Source organism: Aotus nancymaae, unplaced genomic scaffold (genome assembly GCF_030222135.1).
Source record: "Aotus nancymaae isolate 86718 unplaced genomic scaffold, 86718_ANA_hifiasm-v0.15.2.pri h1tg000021l, whole genome shotgun sequence".
Taxonomy (NCBI): Eukaryota; Metazoa; Chordata; class Mammalia; order Primates; family Aotidae; genus Aotus; species Aotus nancymaae.
In genome coordinates, this window is record NW_026988433.1 from 22,702,316 (window position 1) to 22,721,909 (window position 19,594).

The 19,594-nt window shown below is 44.1% G+C and overlaps 1 protein-coding gene across 2 annotated transcripts; it reads left to right on the plus strand.

Moving 5' to 3' along the window:
- The first annotated feature begins 1,626 nt into the window (after window positions 1-1,626).
- Window positions 1,627-18,418, plus strand: ARPC3 (actin related protein 2/3 complex subunit 3). Of its 2 annotated transcripts, XM_064379855.1 has the most exons (8): window positions 1,642-1,730; window positions 4,639-4,729; window positions 6,060-6,159; window positions 11,626-11,702; window positions 15,344-15,412; window positions 16,457-16,583; window positions 16,935-17,029; window positions 18,115-18,418. In XM_064379855.1, exons 3-8 carry the CDS (start codon window positions 6,078-6,080, stop codon window positions 18,175-18,177), a joined length of 513 nt encoding a protein of 170 aa, XP_064235925.1. In that variant the 5' UTR covers window positions 1,642-1,730; window positions 4,639-4,729; window positions 6,060-6,077; the 3' UTR covers window positions 18,178-18,418. The 2 variants fall into 2 exon arrangements, with proteins under 2 accessions (XP_021531203.1, XP_064235925.1); XM_021675528.2 differs by lacking the exon at window positions 4,639-4,729 and having other exon boundaries at window positions 1,627-1,730.
- Window positions 18,419-19,594: the final 1,176 nt, after the last annotated feature.

Genomic DNA, 19,594 nt, shown 5'->3' on the forward strand with positions numbered 1-19,594 from the left:
GTGACCCTTACAGGATGGAGAGTGTGGAAACAGCCTGATCTCCCAGGGTTGCTAATTCTTAGAAACTTTATTGTCACGTGGGAGGGGAAGAAAGGAGGCAGCTTTTTAGTTGCCCTCTTCCTTGATCCTCCCTGGTTTAGCTTCTAGAGAGTATGGTATGTGCCTGTGGGGAAAAGTGAAGGGCCCAATTCCAGTGCCTTCCCCACTGGACACTGGGGTTTCAAAGATTAATCTGACAATCCCAGTCCTCAAGGATTTCACTATCTCATTGGCAGGGCTGACTTGATTCTTTACACAAATTTACTGAACTTCTGTGGATGCCAGGCACTGGGGATAGAATGGGGATCCACAGTGCAGGCAGGGCCTTGCTCACTTGGGGCTGCCATGCTGGCCTATGAGACTGATCGTGAGGAAGGAAACCTTGGAGAGAAGATGGAAAGAAAAGCAGAAGTGAAATGGAGAGTGACTACAGGGCTGCTTTGGACTGTTTGTCAAAAAAGGCCCTGCCTGAAAGGTGCTATTTGACCAGTGACCTGAATGAGAAATCAGATGTGGAAACGGCATTATTCCAGGCAGGGAGCTGGCAGAAGAAATGGCTCTCAGGCAGCAATGAACTTGGCTTTTAACATAAGAAGCTTTCTAGTAATAAATAGGTTAAAAAACTCCTGGGCTTTCTATATGCTCCAAGCATGTAAGTTGTAAGCATTTTACATGTAATTCATTTCATCCTTACAAAACTATGAGGTAGATAGTGTTACTGCCATTTTCAGGTGAGGAACTGAGGCATAGAGAGGCCAGTTAACTTGCTCAAAATTACACAGCTAGTATGTATTGGAGCTGGGATTCAAACCCAGAGACTAGTGCCCTTCAGTTTCTCCATTGTTAGGTGCAGTGCACTAGGTTCATTCATTCACTCAAATATTGATGCTTCCTACATACGATCACTGTTACAGGCGCAGGGGACAAAATGGATGAATTGCTGCCTTTCTGGCTTTCACAGAATAGGAAGACAACCACCAAGAGTAAAGTAAAGATGAGAATCATAAGAACTAAGGGAAAAAGCGGGAGAGAAGGATAAGGCATGGGACTGGAGTCAGGTGAATTGAAAGTAGAATGACTTGCGAATGCTTCACAGGAAAGGGGATTTTTTTTTTTTTTTTTTTTTTTTTAAAGACAGTCTCACTCTATTGCCCAGGCTGGAGTGCAGCGGCGCGATCTCTGCTCACTGCAACCTCTGCCTCCCAGGTTCAAGCGATTCTCCTGCCTCAGCCTCCTGAGTAGCTGGGATGCCACCATGCCCAGCTAATTTTTGTATTTTAAGTAGAGACGGGTTTTCACCATCTAGGCTGGACTCGAACTCCTAACCTCAGGTGATTCGCCCGCCTTGCCCTCCCAAAGTGCTGTGATTACAGGCGTGAGCCACTACTCCCGGCCGTGAAAAGGTGAAATTTGAAAAAAATACAAAAGGTGATTGATCTCTGGGATTCTGGAACCTCAAGCCAAGCGCCACTCTCAGGACCCCTGCCTAGTGCTCTGGCGCCCCCTTCAGATCCGCGCGGCTGCAGCAACCAGAGGCGGAACAGCAAGGCCGGAAGCTCCTCGTCCTCCCCCCTCTCCCGCCCCTTCCGGCTCGCTTCCGCCTACTCCACCCGGGCTGCCGGACCGGAAGCGCACGGCTGGAACTCGATCCTGCTCTTCTGGGTTGAAACCCGGGCGCCACCAAGATGCCGGTGAGGGTTCGGTCTATGATGTGGGGAGACAGCGGGGATTACGAAGAACAGGGAGAAACCTTTGTGTGCCGAGAGAAGCGGGCGGCGGAAGGCAGGGAGGAAGCTGGGGCCCGAGAAGAAGAGAGGCGAGGGGTGGGGGCCGGTTGCTGAAGGATTGGGGCAGCCCGAAGTTGCCAGTCGTGGGAGGCGGAGGCGCGGCAGGAATGGGCCAGGGGTACAGAGTATGTGAGGAGGCCCTCTTCTCTCGCCCCTTCTACTCCCTCCGACTGCGGCGGGGTTCCCAAAGCCTCACTAGAGCGCGAAGCCAAGGGGTTGTGTTCATTTTTCAAGCCCAGGGTCTGGCTTCTCCTTTTTCTGTTAGGCCCACTTCCTCCTCCGCCCCAGGGGGCAGGTTCCCTCTGCTGTTTGTCATTTGCCAGAACCCACTTCCCGGCAGCGGCGGCCACCCCGGAGCCAGCTGGGTTTAGGGCCCTCACAGACTCGGTCCGCGCCTGACTTCCAAAGGTTTCCTTTTTCGTGTGCATCAGAGTAGGAGTAAAAGTTTATGACTGTCTGGTTGTACTTAATTTCTGACAGCCTGCCTGTGGGGTAGATTTATCACCATGATGGTCTCCATTTTGCAGATTCAGGAAAAGGTGGTTCAGTTATGTGATTGTGTGTCACACTTTTTTTTTATTTTGAGACAGGATCTCCTTCTGATGGCCAACATAGTGCAGCTCACTGCAACCTCCGCCTCCCGGGTTCAAGCATTCCTCATGCCTCAGCCTCCCGGGTAGCTGGGATTACAGGCGCGTGCCACCAGCCTCAGCTAATTTTTTGTATTTTAGTAGAGATAGGGTTTCACCATGTTGGCCAGGCTGGTCTCAAACTCCAGACCTCAGGTGATCTGCCTTCCTCAGCCTCCCAAAGTGCTGGGATTGCAGGCATGAGTCACCGCACCCAGCTTGTTATTTTTAACAAACGTTACCCAGCACCTACTGCCTTCCAGGCTCTATTTACAGCAGCACATAAGTTCAACAAATCCCTAATCTTAAAGAGTATACATTCAAATTGGTAGACGAGACAATAAGAGTGTAAATTTAAAGGAGATACAGTAGTTTCAAGTAGTGACAAATGCTATAAAAAAGCTAGATGGAAACAAAATTAAAAACAATAACAAGAAGCTAGATGGGTGGCGGGGCGCGGTGGCTCACACCTGTAATCCCAGCACTTTGGGAGGCGGAGGTGGCCAGGGCGGATCACGAGGTCAAGAGATAGAGACCATCCTGGCCAACATAGTGAAACCCCGTCTGTACTAAAAATACAAAAATTAGCTGGGTGGCGCATGCCTGTAATCCCAGCTACTTGGGAGGCAGAGGCGGGAGCATCGCTTGAACCCAGGAGGCAGAGGTTGCCGTGAGCTGAGATCACGCCACTGCTTGAACCCGGGGTGGAGGTGGCAATGAGCCGAGAACGTGCTACTGCACTCCAGCCCAGTGACAGAGCAAGACTCTGTCTCAAAAAAGAAAAAAGAAAAGAAAAAGCTAGATGGGTAACAAGACAGTTACTGGTGAGAGAGAAGGTGGAGGCTGCTTTAGATAAAGCATACTTGTGATGAAAAGGAGCAAGCCATAGTTACAAATACACACATATATATATATTTTATATATATACTTTTTTTTTTTTTTGAGACAGGGTCACACTCTGTCCCTCAGGCTGTATTTTTAATAGAGATGGGTTCTCACCATGTTTCCCAGCCTGATCTCAAACTCCTGGGCTCAAGCATTGCTCCTGCCTTGACCTCCCTAAGTGTTGGGATTACAGGCGTGAGCACCGTGCTAAACCCCACAAATACATATTTTATGAATCCCATAATTACCATTTGACTCCTGAGCTCTGGGGTACACACTTTGTAAATTATCCTGTTTAATCCTCATAATGACTCTATGAAGTAGTTGCCATGATTCCTATTTTACAGAAGAGGAAACGGAGCCTCAGAGAAGTTAATTTGGACAAGGTTGCATACTAATATACTAATGGTAAAGCCACATTTTAAGCCAGGACTCTAGGCTGGGTTGGGAGGCCAAGACGGGAGGATCACTTGAGCCTAGGAGTTTGAGACCAGCCTGGGCAACATAATGAGACCCTACCTATACAGAAATAAAAATAAATTAGCTGGATGTGGTAATGCACCTCCTCCCAGCCTAAGAGGCTGAGGTGGGATGATCACCTGGAGCCTGGAGTTTGAGGCTGCAGTGAGCTGTGATCATGCCACTGTGTTCCAGCCCTGGTGAGAGAAGGAGACTGTCTCGAAGAAAAAAAAAAAAGACTAAAGCCCTATGCTAGTTCCGATTGCACATAGAGCACCCTGGATTCACCCTGTTCTTTATTTTTTGGTTTTTTTTTTTTTGAGATGGAGTCTTGCTCTGTCGCCCAGGCTGGAATGCAGTGGCATGATCTTGGCTCAATGCAACCTCTGCCTCCCAGGTTCAAGCAATTCTCCTGCCTCAGCCTCCAGAGTAGCTGGGATTACAGCTGCCTGTGACCACACCTGGCTAATTTTCATATTTTTAGTTGAGATGGGGTTTCACCTTATTGGTCAGGCTGGTCTTGAACTCCTGACCTCATGATCTGCCTGCCTCTGCTCCCAAAATGCTGGGATTACAGGTGTGAGCCACCGCCCCTGGCCTTTTTTTTTTTTTTTTTTTTTCTTTTTTGAGACTGAGTCTCCCTCTATCGCCAGGCTGGAGTGCAGTGGCACGTTCTCAGCTCATTGCCACCTCTGCCCCGCGTTCAAGCAGTGGTGTGATCTCAGCTCACGGTAACCTCTGCCTCCTGGGTTCAAGCGATTGTCCTGCCTCAGCCTCCCAAGTAGCTGGGATTACAGGCACATGCCACCATACCCAGCTAATTTTTGTATTTTTGGTAGAGATGACGTTTCATCATGTTGGCCAGGATGATCTTGATCTCCTGACCCTGTGATCTGCCCACCTGGGCCTCTCAAAGTACCAGAATTACAGGTGAGAGCCACCAGGCTGGGCCTGGCCCACCCTGTTATTGTTTTGTGTCTGCCTTCTCTACTCTTCAAGGACCAGAACTGTACTACTTTGTATATTACTTACTATATCAGTGTCTTGCACATAGAAGGTGCTTAGCAATCGTTTGCTGAATGAATGAATATGTGAATGGGACCCATGTTGTCTTATAAAAAGCCAGACGTCTTATAAAAAGCAGAACTAAGAATCAGCATACAAAGTGCTCTTATAAATGTGATTTTTTTTCTCCCTTCCTTTAACTCACACCTTCCCACTGAAGGCAATATATATCTTCTCATTTTACAAATTTGGAAACAAGCTAAGAGAAGAAAAATGATGTCTTGGTCAAAACCATAAAGCCAGGAAGTGGCAGAGCTGAAAAGATAGTGCTTGGGTCTTCGTTTAGCTGGGGGGTGGGTACCCTGATTTATATGATGTTTGCCTTTCTGTAGTGGAAATACTTTTACCAGATACCAATGTGATGTCACTGAACATAGAATGGGAAGAGTTGCACAGCAGCACCCCATTATCTAGTATTTCCTTAATAATAAACTTGAGAACATAGACAAAAGTAAAGTGTAATTTTTAAAAATTAGGAAGTAGGCTGGGCACAGTGGCTCATGCCTGTAATCCCAGCACTTTGGGAGGCCGAGGTGGGTGGATCACCTGAGGTTGGGAGTTTGAGACCAGCCTGACCAACGTGGAGAAACCCCATCTCTGCTAAAAATAGAAAATTAGGCGGGTATGTTGGCGCATGCCTGTAATCCCAGCTACTCAGGAGGCTGAGTTAGGATAATTGCTTGAACCCAGGAGGCGGATATTGCAATGAGCCAAGATCGCGCCATTGCACTCCAGCCTGGACAAGAGTGAAACCTTGTCTCAGAAAAAAAAATTAGAAAGTAGTCGGGCAAGGTGGCTCATGCCTGTAGTCCCAGCCCTTTGGGAGGCCAAGGCAAGAGGATCATTTGACCTTAGGAGTTTGAGACCATCTTAGCCAACATAGTGAGAGTCTGTCTCAAAAAAAAAAAAAAAAAAAAAAGTGATGAGTACTTAAGTATCATTGTTATTAACATCATTTACTTAATTGTTTACATAATTTGATTTTTGAGAACAGCTGTGTTTAACAACCAGCTTGCAAAATGCCTCAAAATTTAACAATTGGTTTTCTTGAGTGAGAAAGAACCAGCCCTAGCACCTTGATGCTGTTATCCCTTCTTCCTCCCCTACTCTTTTTTTTCTTTAAGGAAAGGTTGTTTGCCCCAGTGACATTTGCTGTCTTTCTGCTTCTGTGTTGTTCCTGGGCTTGCTGCTATAGGCTTACCACTCTTCTCTCATGGATCCTGACACCAAACTCATTGGAAACATGGCACTGTTACCTATCAGAAGTCAATTCAAAGGACCTGCCCCCAGAGAGAGTAAGTCTAAACTCATTATTTTAATATTTTGGTATGAAATGCCTAGCAATCCTCTGAAATGATCAAATCAGGGAAATTCTTAGCTCAGTCTTCTCTCTCAAATTGCTCTTGTACTTTGCTTGGTAAATATTGTGGTCTAGACCTTTCAAGATAGTGGTTATATGTTGCATTTAATAGGATTATTATTTAATTGTATTATTGCTTTAGACTTCTCCAGGAAACTCTTTTGAGTAGAGAAAATATGCTTAATTCTGGACACTGTACCTGTAATCACTATGAGTTCTTTCAAATGTATCTAATGCTATTATGTCTAGAATGCCATGTCCCCATCCTTTCTCTGTCATCATCAACAACAACAAATATTTTAACCTCTTCCCCATCTAAATCTACTTCCTTTATTCATTCTTCAAGATCTTCATTTTTAGCAATACCTCCATCTTAAATCTTTTTTTTTTTTGGAGACTGTCACCAGGCTGGAGTGCAGTGGCACAATCTCAGCTCAGTGCAACCTCCGCCTCCTGGGTTAAAGCAATTCTCGTGCCTCAGCCTCCCAAGTAACTAATGTGCCACCACACCTAACTAATTTTTGTAATTTTAGTAGAGACTGGGTTCACCATGTTGGCCAGGATGGTCTCTATGTCCTGACCTTGTGATCTGCCCACCTTGGCTTCCCAAAGTGCTGGGATTACATGCTCGAGACAATGTGCCCAGCCTCAATCTTAAATCTTAAGTGTACTATGTAACATTACTTCGTCTATTCCTGCTTTTCTGAATTTTATTTCAGAAAGCCCCAATATTTTTCAGACTCTGTGTGAGACTCCTCTGGTACTTTCTGAGATGTTCTCCCAACAGTATAATTTGTATTATTTTAGACATGGTTTCCCTACACCCTGCAAGGGTCTTAGCTGAATTCTATTTGTGGTTTCCAAGACCATGATTTTTTTTTTTTTTTTTTGAGATGGAGTCTCGCTTTGTTGCCCAGGCTGGAGTGCAGTGGCACAGTCTCGGCTCACTGCAGTATCCGCCTCTCAGGGGTTCAAGTGATTCCCCTGCCTCAGCCTCCCGAGTAGCTAGGACTACAGACACGTACCACCACGCCCGCTAATTTTTTGTATTTACTAGAGACGGGGTTTCACCATATTGGCCGGGATGGTCTCGATCTCCAGACCTTGTGATCCACCTGCCTCGGCCTCCCAAAGTGCTGGGATTACAGGCATGAGCCACCATGCCCAGCCAAGACCATAATTATAATTACCAATTTGGTACTGATCCCATTCCCATGTCTCTGCCAGATTGTTTGACTTGACTTTTTTTTAAACTTAATTTTGTTTTCAACACCATTTGAAAACTCAGTAAACTTAATATGTATGGTGAGTCACTACAGTCTCTACTTGATTCTGAGAAAAAGGAACAAGGAAGAAGACAGCCTGGGAAAGAAAAAACATAACATAAAATCACAGGGCTGGACATGGTGGCTCATGGCTATAATCCCAGCACTTTGGGAGGCTGAGGCAAGTGGATCATTTGAGATCAGGAGTTCGAGAACAACCTGGCCAACATGGTGAAACCCCATCTCTACTAAAAATCCAAAAATTAGCTGAGCATGGTGGTATGCACCTGTGATCCCAGCTACTCAGGAGGCTGAGACAGGAGAATCGTTTGAATCCAGTGCGTAGAGGTTACAGTGAGTTGAGATCGAGCCACTACACTCCAGCCTAGGTGACGAATGAGACTCCATCTCAAAAAAAGATGAGAGAAAAAAGAAAAGAAAACCGCAATGCAAACAAAAAATAAGAATGAATATTGGGGCCAGGCATGGTGGCTCACACCTGTAATCCCAACATTTTAAGAGGCTGAGGTGGGTGGATCACCTGAGGTCAGGAGTTCGAGACTAGCCTGACCAACATCCAGAAACCCCATTGCTACTAAAAATATAAAAATTAGCGAAGTGTGGTGGTGCATGCCTGTAATCTCGTCTACTTGGGAAGCTGAGACAGTAGAATAACTTGAACCTGGCAGGCAGAGGTTGCAGTGAGCCAAAATCCTGCCGTTGCACTCTAGCCTGGACAACAAAAGAGAAACTACGTCTCAGTGAAAAAAAAAAAAATCAATACTGGGGCCAGGTGAAGTGGCTCACACCCATAATCCATAATCCCAAAACTTTGGAAAGCTGAGGCAGGAGGATCATTTGAGCCCATTAGTTCAAGACCAGCCTGGACAACATAGTGAGACCCCCATCTCCTAAAAAAAAATAAATAACAAGGAAAAAGTATAGAGACCAATGACAGAACAAGGTAAACAAAAGAAAAAAGTAGAAAAAAATACTCATGTTAGCCCAGATTCCTTGATAAGAGTACTTTTGAGGTGGTTACAAATATGGTATATCAGAAGATACAATTGACTAAAGATGGAATAAATCTATCACCTTTGCAATATTTGGGCCCTCAAAGGAGAATGAGACCCTAACAAACCAGATCTTTTGGTTTCTGTAGACGAGGAATGACCTTGTTGCTCCTCAGCAGGGGACTGGATTAAAACTGAATTGGGGGCCGGGTACGGTGGCTCATGTCTGTAATCCCAGCACTACTGAGGCAGGCAGATCACAAGGTCAAGAGATTGAGACCATCGTGGCCAACGTGGTGAAACCCCGTCTCTACTAAAAATACAAAAATTAGCCAGGTGTGGTGGCACGCGCCTGTAATCCCAGCTACTCCAGAGACTGAGGCCGAAGAATCCCTTGAACCAGGGAGGCAGAGGTTGCAGTGAGCCAAGATTGCACCACTGCACTCCTGCCTGGTGACAGAGCGAGACTACGTCTCTAAAAAAAAAAAAAAAATGAATTGGAACGGAAGCCTGTGCTGTGAGCTAAATAACAACGTTAATCATACTAATTCATTTATATTCAACAAATATCTGTAGAATGCCTTTTATGTGCCAAGTACTCTTCTAACTTCAGAATCCTGTGGCCTCCGCCCCCTCTTGTCATTGCATTGAGAATAACTAGCTGGTTTTTGTAAACAATATTGAATCCTCCAGGAAAGTTTGCTTTCGCAGATAAGAAAATCAGTTGTGGCTGGGTGCAGTGGCTCATGCCTGTAATCCTAGCACTTCAGAAAGCCGAAGCGGGTAGATTGCCTGAAGTCAGGAGTTCGAGACCAGCCTGGCCAACATGTCAAAACAACGTCTCTACTAAAAATACAAAAATTAGCTGGGCGTGGTGTTGGGCATCTATAGTCCTAGCTATGCAGGAGTCTGAGGCAGGGAGAATCGCTTGAACCCAGCAGGCAAAGGTTGCAGTGGGCCTAGATCACGTCATTGCACTCTAGCCTGGGTGACAGAGTGAGACTCCATCTTAAAAATAAAATAAAATAGAAAATAGATTATAAGGAACACAAGTCTAGAGTTAGAGTTCTGTTGAAATTCTTCCACAGGGCAATGAGCTGGGATAAAGACAACTGAATTGCAGAGTATGAAAGCTTCAGAATTACTTTGCATTTCTGCTGTGTGAGGTTAACAGTCATGACAAGAAATATAAATAACTGTCTCAACACTGCTGAAACCAGCTGCCAGATATCAAGACCCTGGGATTTTGACCTTTTTAAAATAAAAGGAAAACAAAAAATTGCCAAGGAAATTGTGACATGAGATCTGTCTTTGTCAAGACAGTATTTCTGGCTTTTCTCCGTCTAGAGCCACCGAGAACAGCTTGTACAAGTATATTTTAAGTCACAGTTTTCATAAAAAGAAAGATGTGTATCTGAACTCCAACATGTCCTAAATAATTGAGTTTTTTCTTGAAACTACAGTATGTAAATTCAAATAAAATTATATCAAATACTTTCTATTTTTTTATTTTTTTATTTTTATTTTTTTGAGATGGAGTCTCACTCTGTTGCCCATGTTTAAGTTCAATGGCGCAGTCTCCGCCACCTGGGTTCAAGCAATTCTCCTGCCTCAGCCGCCTGAGCAGCTGGGATTACTGGCACTTACCACCATGCCCGGCCAGTTTTTGTATTTTTAGTAGAGATAGAGTTTCTTCATGTTGGCCAGGCTGGTCTCAAACTCTTGACCTCAGGCGATCCACCTGCCTCAGCTTTCCAAAGTGCTGAGATTACAGGCATAAGCCACTGCACCCAGCCAAATACTTTTTAAGAAGCGCTTAGTCTGTCTATGTCTCCGTCTTTTTTTATAAATGCATTGAGCGAGGTCTTGAACAATGTACACCAAATGCTAATGGGAGTTATTTTTGGATAAGTGGGAATTAAAATGACAATTTTTTTAAAACTTTTTTTGGCCTGGAGCTGTGGCTTATGCCTGTAATCCTAGCTACTCAGGAGGCAGAAGGATCACTTGAGGCCAGGAGTTTGAGACCAACCTAGACAACACAGAGAGACTGCATCTCTAAAAATACTTTTTTTTTTTTTTTGAGACAGAGTTTTGCTCTTGTCACCCAGGCTGGAGTGGAGTGGTGCAATTTTGGCTCACTGCAACCTCCACCGTTCAGGTTCAAGTGATTCTCCTGCCTCAGCCTCCTGAGTAGTGGAATTACCGGTGCCTGCCACCATGCTCCTCTAATTTTTTGTATTTGTAGTAAAGGCAGGGTTTCACCAGGTTGGCCAGGCTGGTCTCAAACTCCTGACCTTAGGTGATCCACCCGCCTCAGCTTCCCAAAATGCTGGGATTATAGATGTGAGACACTGCGCCCAACCATCTCTAAAACAATTTAAAGAAAAAAATTAGCCGGGCCTCATGGTGCATGCCTGTAGTCCCAGCTACCTGGGAAGCTGAAGCAGGAGGATGACTCGAGCTCAGGATGTCATGGCTGTGGTGAGCTATAATTGTACCACTGCACTCCAGCCTGGGTAACAGAGCAATACCTCTCTCTAGAAAAGAAAACCGTATTGACTGAATTTCATTTTTTGTTTTTGGAGATAGAGTCTCGCTCTGTTGCCAGGCACCAGGCTGGAGTGCAGTGGCGCAAACTCAGCTTACCACAACCTCCGCCTCCCGGGTTCAAGCAGTTCTCCTGCCTCAGCCTCTTGAGTAGCTGGGACTACAGGCATGTACCACCACACCCAGCTAATTTATGTGTTTTTTTAGTAGAGACGGGGTTTCACCATGTTTGCCAGGATGGTCTCAATCTCTTGACCTCATGATCCACCCACCTCGGCCTCCCAAAGTGCTGGGATTACAGGCGTGAGCCACCACGCCTGGCCTTGAATTTCATTTTCTAATGAGCATGTATAAGTTTTACAAAAACAATAAAGCCATAAAAGTAAACCATGTACTATTTTTCTATAAATATTTTCTGAAAACTTTATATTTCAGTAGGCCCATTTTATTTTATTCAACTCCATAACTGTTGACAGTTGAGCTTGTGTGTGTTTTCTCTTTATAGCTTTTATAGGTGTTATGTTTTGTATTTGACTAATGTACTCTGTGCTCCTTCCCTTGTGTCCTGCTTAGCAAAAGATACAGATATTGTAGATGAAGCCATCTATTACTTCAAGGCCAATGTCTTCTTCAAGAACTATGAAATTAAGGTAAATTACAGAGCTTCTAATATTTAACTTAGTTTTCTGATGGGGATAATACCAACCTTCCTATCCAGATTGCTGTGAGGAGAAAATAAAATGAAATCAGCATGTAATTTTTAAGTTCCAGAACAGTGTCTAATGTTAGCCTCTGTATAAATATTAGTTTCTTTTTTTTCCTCCAAATTCTATACCAGGAGTTGGCAAACTCTAACCTGAGGGCTACATTTGGCCTGCTGCCCCTTTTTGTAAATAAACCTTTATTGGAACACAGCCACAACCATTTATTTTTATATTATCTATAGTTACTTTCACACCACAACAGCAGAATTGAGTAGTTGTGACAAAGACTGTATGACCCACAAAACCTAAAAATACTGCCTGCCTTTTACCAAGAAAGTTTGCCAACTCCTTGCTAGAAATATCTTTATTTATTCAACATTAGTTAAGCAACACCTACTGTAATGTGTCAGCCCTGTGTTTTGTTTTGTTTTGTTTTGTTTTGAGACAAGGTCTTGCTCTGTCACCCAGGCTGAGGCTGGAGTACAGTGGTACAGTCACAGCTCACTATACCTTCAACCTCCTGGGCTCAAGCAATCCTCCCAACTCAGCCTCCTAGCTAGCTGGAACTACAGGCATGCACCACCACGCTTGGCTAATTTTTTGTAGAGACTGGGTTTCACCATGTTGCCCAGGCTCATCTCGAACTCCTGGGCTTAAGCAGTCTGCTCACCTCACCCTCCCAAAGTGCTAGGATTACAGGCATGACCCACTGCACCCAGCTAAGCCCTGTGTTTTTGTTTAGGACTAATCCACAACCAAAATATCCTATGTGCTGTGTTATTTTTTATGTGCTTCTGTGTCCTGGACCTGAGAGAGAAATGAAGACAGTTGAATGACCTTGAATCTTCCTTGAACCACTCTCCTCTTCTGCTCTTAGTTCCTGTGAAGAGAGTGGTCAAGGGGAAGGTAGAAGTGGGTGGCCGAAAGAAGATGGGAAAATGAAAAACAAAAAGTTCTCTGCATTCTTGCTATGAGCAAAGTGACAAGGAATATAAGCAAATTTCCTTGATGGTATTCTAAAATACGGGATTTCAACCCCTCCTTGCCAAACTCTGAACTTCCGGAATCAAACAGGGTGTGAATTCTTTATTTGTAGACTCTTTGGTTTACAAATTGTAGTCTAAACATTCTGTGATGTTAACAGAATGTTTTCTGTATCTAATGCGTGGGCTAAGTTTGTAGTAGATATAAATGTTATAATTCTCTGGGCAGATTGCTTGAGTCCAGGAGTTTGAGACCAGCCTGGGCAACATGGTGAACCCCCATCTCTACAGAAAATACAAAAATTAGTACATGGTGGCTCACGCCTGTAAACCCAGCGCTTTGGGAGGCAGAGGCGGGTGGATCATGAGGTCAGGAGATCGAGACCATCCTGGCTAACATGATGAAACCCCATCTCTTAAAAAAAAAAAAAAAAAACACTGCCACATTTCATTCTTTTCCAGATATTATATTGTTTTAAAAACAGGGAAATGTGTAGTTTGGGTACAGGTTTTTTGTTTGTTTTGAGATGAAGTCTTACTCTGTCGCCAGGCTGGAATGCAGTGGTACAATCTCAGCTCACTGCAACCTCTGACTCTGGGGTTCAAACTATTCTCCGAAGTAGCTGGGAATATAGGCACGTGCCACCACGCCCAGCTAATTTTTGTATTTTTTAGTAGAGACAGGGTTTCACCATGTTGGCCAGGATGATCTCGATCTCCTGACCTCATGATCCACCCACCTAGGTTTCCCAAAGTGCTGGGATTACAGATGTGAGCCACCGTGCCTGGCCTTTTTTTTTTTTAATTTGAGACAGAGTCTTGCTCTGTTGCCCACACTGGAGTGCAGTGCTGCAATCTCGACTCATTGCAACCTCCGCCTCCTGGGTTCAAGCGATTCTCCTGCCTCAGCCTCCCTAGCAGCTGGGATTACAGGCTCCCACCACCATGTCCAGCTAATTTTTGTATTTTTAGTAGAGACAGGGTTTTTCCATGTTGGCCAGGCTGGTTTCGAACTCCTGACCTCAAGTGATCCACCCGACTTGGCCTCCCAAAGTGATGGGATTACAGTCCTGAACCACTGCCCCTGGCCTATGGCCAGTTTTTTTACTATAAATAATTGTTTAAAAAAAAATTTTTTTTTTTGAGACAGGGTCTCATTCTGTCACCCAGGCTGGAATGCAGTGACACCATCACAGCTCACTGCAGCTTTGACTTCCCCAGCTTAGGCAATCCTTCCATCTCAGCCTCCCTAGTAGCTGGGACTACAGTTGTGTGCCATCATGCCCAGCTAACTTTTGTATTTTTTGTAGAGATGGTATTTCACTATGTTGCCCAGGCTGGTCTCAAACTCCTGGATCCAAGCGATCCACCCACCTCAGCCTCCCAAAGTGCTGGAATTATAGGCATAAGCCACTGCACCTGGCCTAAATCTGTGTACAATCTGACCCAAAGTCCATGCCACATTTGATTGACATTCATTTGTCTTCTCCACATTTTCCTTTTGGTTGAGTCAAGACATTGAGATTATGGAGTTCTTTGGGAGCAAGTCAAATGTGAAGTAGCTGCTTCCTCCTTTAGAGTAATGACTGTTTCTGTTCTCGGCAGAGACCCTGAAGTGAAAGGGTTTTTAAAAATTAGCCAATTGGCTGGGCGCGGTGGCTCACGCCTGTTATCCCAGCACTTTGGGAGGCCAGGGGGGCAGATCACGAGGTTGAGAGATTGAGACCATCCTGGCCAACATGGTGAAACCCCTTCTCTACTAAAAATATAAAAATTAACTGGGCATGGTGGCACGCACATGTAGTTCTAGCTACTCGGGAGGCTGAGGCAGGAGAATCGCTTGAACCCGGGAGGCGGAAGTTGCAGTGAGCTGAGATCGTGCCATTGCACTCCATCCTGGGCCACAGAGTGAGACTCTGTCTAAAAAAAAGAAAAAAAAAATTAGCCAGCCGTATGGAGCAGCTCAGACTTTCCAGGCAGCTGTGCTACTTCTCCTTCCTACACAGTGAGGGGCTGCTGACACAGACCCTTGGGAGCCCCGGGGCAAGGGGAGCCAAGAAAAACAAGAGAGAACAGCTGCACAGCCGGGCGTGGTGGCTCATGCCTGTAAATCCAGCATTTTGGGAGACTGAGGTGGGCGGATCACTTGAGGTCTGGAGTTCAAGACCAGCCTGGCCAAAATGGTGAAACGCTATCTCTACTAAGAATACAAAAATTAGCCAGGCATGGTGGCACATGCCTGTAATCCCAGTTGCTCAGGAGGCTGAGACAGGAGAAACACTTGAACCCAGGAGGTAAAGGTTGCAGTGAGCTGAGATTGTGCCACTGCACTCCAGCCTGGGCAAAACAGTAAGACTCTGTCTCAAAAAAAAAAAAAAAAGAAAGAGCAGCCACACAGCTCAGGGTGGGGCTTGTGCCTCCCTCCCAAGGGCAGATGGAAAAGGGGACTGACTAGACTCTGCATTTGGAGAAAGGGAATTTTGATTCGATAGTGGATATCCTGCCACCACATTTAATAGATAATCAGAAGACAAAGATGGAATTCATTCATTGCACATGATTGTTATGTTTTGATAACTGTTAGTTTTCTTTTTCTCCCTGTAGAATGAAGCTGATAGGACCTTGATATATATAACTCTCTACATTTCTGAGTGTCTGAAGAAACTCCAAAAGGTAATTAAACTTGGATGATTGTGTATCAGGGAAACAAATTGCTGAGAGGCATTTACCCTCCCAGTCATCTGGAATTTGTTGAGACTTTAAAGACAAGTAAAAAATATTTCCTCTGACTTACAGCATGGATTTAAGAGAAAAATTTGAATTTAGTTCTCTGAACTTGTAGTGAAATTGACTGACACAAAGATAAAAATTTGAATATAGGGCCAGGCGCGGTGGTTCATGCCTGTAATCCCAGCACTTTGGGAGGCCAAGGTGGGCAGATCACAAAGTCAAGAGATTGAGACCATCCTGGCCAACATGGTGAAACCCCATCTCTACTAAAATACAAAAATTAGCTGGGCATGGTGGCACGTGCCTGTAGTCCCAGCTACTCCGGAGGCTGAGGCAGGAGAATTGCTTGAACCTGGGAGGTGGAGGTTGCAGTGAGCCAAGATCGCACCACTGCACTCCAGCCTGGTGCCTGGCGACAGAGCAAGACTCTTGTCGCCAAAAAAAAAAAAAAAAAAAAATGCCTGGCGAAGTGGCTCACACCTGTAATCCCAGCACTTTTGGAGGCCGAGGCGGGAGGGTCACAAGGTCAGGAGTTCAAGACCAGCCTGGCCAACACAGTGAAACCCCATCTCTACTAAAAATATAAAAATTAGCTTGGCGTGGTGGTGGGCACCTGTAATCCCAGCTACTTGGGAGGCTGAGGCAGTAGAATCGCTTGAACCTGAGAGGTGGAGGTTGCAATGAGCCGAGATTGCGCCACTGCACTCTAGCCTGGATGGCAGAGCCAGACTCTGTCTCAAAAAAAAAAAAAAAAAATTTTTTTTTTTTTTTAATATATTCGAACAGAAATCTTGACAGAGAAATTCATTTTAAGCCCTTGGCTCAAGGGTTCTTAACCTGGGGTCCAAGGATAAAATTCTTTTCCCTGTAAAATGTGTGTGTGTGTGTGTGTGTGTGTGTGTGTGTGTGTATGTGACGTGTGTGTGTGTGTATTTATATGTGTGTGTGTGTGTGTATATATATATATATTTTTTTTTTTTTTTTCAGTGCAATTCCAAAAGCCAAGGTGAGAAAGAAATGTATACACTGGGAATCACTAATTTTCCCATTCCTGGAGAGCCTGGTTTTCCACTTAATGCGATTTATGCCAAACCTGCAAACAAACAGGAAGATGGTAAGAACAGGTCTCCATCCTCTCTCTATGGCGCAAGGAGATTTTCTCTATTTGACTTCCTACCACCCCTCCTTTTCTTGCCATGATTCATGTACAGATGGAGAGTGAAATCATAGGAAGTACATTATCTTATTAGTCACTTTCACAAGTGATTCTCAGCAACAAGGATGACATGCAGAAAATCTTTTGAACCAAAACAAATGTTGTTATAAAACCATTTGGAATGTCATTTCTATTTCATATCCTGTTCAAATGTATAAAAATGTATTGCCAAAGCAAGAATGCAGACCTGCAACCAGTACATTTGGGATGTGTTCGCAAATACAGTTTTTTAAAATTGTTCTGTTTTAGAAGTGATGAGAGCCTATTTACAACAGCTAAGGCAAGAGACTGGACTAAGACTTTGTGAGAAAGTTTTCGACCCTCAGAATGATAAACCCAGCAAGGTAAGACTGTCTTCTTTGCCTGCTTAATTGGTAAATTACCTTTTATCCTGTAGCCACCATTGAACACACTAAGATCTTCCATTGCAAGAATACTTTTAGTTTCTGCATTGCAGTGTTGCTTAACTTTGAGTATGTGTCTAGTATGTAATATAAGTTTATTGAATCACACTAAATAATGAATTGCAGGCTGGGTGCAGTGGCTCACACCTGTAATCCCAGCACTTCAGGAGGCCGAGGCAGGTGGATCACTTGAGGTCAGGAGTTCGAGACCAGCCTGGCCAACATGGTGAAACCCCATCTCTACTGAAAATACCAAAAATTGTCCAGGCACAGTGGCTCACGCCTGTAATCCCAGCACTTTGGGAGGCCAAGGTGGGTGGATCATGAGGTCAAGAGATTGAGACCATCCTGGCCAATATGGTGAAACCCTGTCTCTACCGAAAAATACAAAAATTAGCTGGGCATGGTGGGTGCGCGCCTATAGTCCCAGCTACTTGGGAGGCTAAGGCAGGAGACTTACTTGAACCCAGGAGGCGGCGGAGGCTGCAGTGAGCCTAGATCGCACCCTTGCACTCCATCCAGCCTGGCACCTGGTGACAGAACAAAACTCTGTCTCAAAAAAAAAAAAAAAAGTAGAATGCCAAAAATTATCGAGGCGTGGTGGCACTCACCTGTGATCCCAGCTACTCAGGAGGCTCAGACAGGAGAATTGCTTGAACCCAGGAGGTGGAGGTTGCAGTGAACCAAGATCATGCCATTGTACTCCAGCCTGGGCAACAGAGTGAGACTTTATCTAAAAAAAAAAAAAAAAAAAATGAACTGCATATAATAACATTTTAGTTGTGTTCTTATTTTGTGCATTGTAAATCCATAGAACAGGTTTTTTTGTGTGAGATATTTTGGATATATTAAATTACTTTGTCATAATTTTGAGTGAGCTGTGAGTCTAGAAAAGAAAATTTTACATGTGCCTTCAAAGAGTTTATAAGAGATTCCAGACTAATACAAAATTTCATTATTAAGTAAATGTGGACTCTATTGTGATTTGACCCCACTATTCATTCTGTGTTGTCTCCTCTTGTTAGTGGTGGACTTGCTTTGTGAAGAGACAGTTCATGAACAAGAGTCTTTCAGGACCTGGACAGTGACGGGAGCTTGGGCACCCACCATCTCCAGAGCCCTGGCAGCATTTTCCAGCAAGACATACACAATCTTTTGCCTTTATTTCATAAAGTTTTATACAGAAGAGGGAAGAGCATGTCTTTACTTGAAAAACTCTTGATCAGGAATTCGGGTAGGAGAAAAGAAAGTGTGTTATCAAGGGTGATTTGAAGTTTTCTGCAGTATTAAGCTGGCGCTTAATAAGTAATAATAAAGAAATTTCTAACATTCCATGTCAGAAAAACTTTATTGCCTGCCTTTGACATTCACTTACAATTTGTTTTGAGATAAAATTCACATTCCATAGTACCCTTTTAAAGTGTACAGTTAACTTTTTTTAGTATATATATATAAAGTTATGCAACCATCACCACTAATTCCAGAGCATTTTCATCACTCCAGTACCTGCTCTCTTTAGCAGTCACCCTACCCCACATTCCTCCCTAAGCCTCTTTGCCTCCCACCCCTTTTTCCAGTATTAATCTACTGTCTGTTTCTGTGGATTTGCTTATTCTGGATAATTCATGTAAATTTAATTTTTTATACAACATGTAGCCTTTTATGTCCACTTTCTTTCACATAACATTTTCCGAGTTCATCCTTGTTGAAGCATACATCAGGGCCAGGCATGGCAGATGACGCCTGTAATCCCAGCACCTTGGGAGGCCTAAGTGGGCAGATCAAGAGGTCGAGACCAGCCTGACCAACATGGTGAAACCCCATCTCTACTAGAAATACAAAAATTAGCCAGGTGTGGTGGCTTGTGCCTATAGTCCCAGCTACTTGAGAGGTGGCTTGTGCCTATAGTCCCAGCTACTTGAGAGGTGGCTTGTGCCTATAGTCCCAGCTACTTGAGGCAGAATTACTTGAACCTGGGAGGCAGAGGTTGCAGTGAGCCGAGATCACGCCACTGCCCTCCAGCCTCACGACAGAGTGAGACTTCATCTCAAAAAAAGAAAAAAAGCATATCAGAGCCTTCTTTTCTCTTTTTCTTTTTTTGTTGCTGTGTATATGTATGCAATAAAATATATATAATATTTACCACCATATTACCCATTTTTTAAATTGTACAATTCAGCCCTTTAATTTCATACATCATATTATACAACCATCACCACTATTTTCAAAAGTTTTTGTTGTTTTCTTTGAAAAAGGGAAGGGAAGGGTCAAAGCTTTTTAATTACACAAAATGGAAATGATAACATTCAAGTCTCTGGTAATTATAACCTCCAGCCTCTAGTAATCTCTGATTTACTTTCTGTCTGAATTTGTTCATTCTAGATACCTCATATAAGTGAAGAAAGACAATGTTTGTCCTATTGTTTCTGGCTTCTTTCACTTAATGTAAACATAAACACGTTCACCATATTGTAGCAATGATCAGAACTGCATTCTTTTTTATGG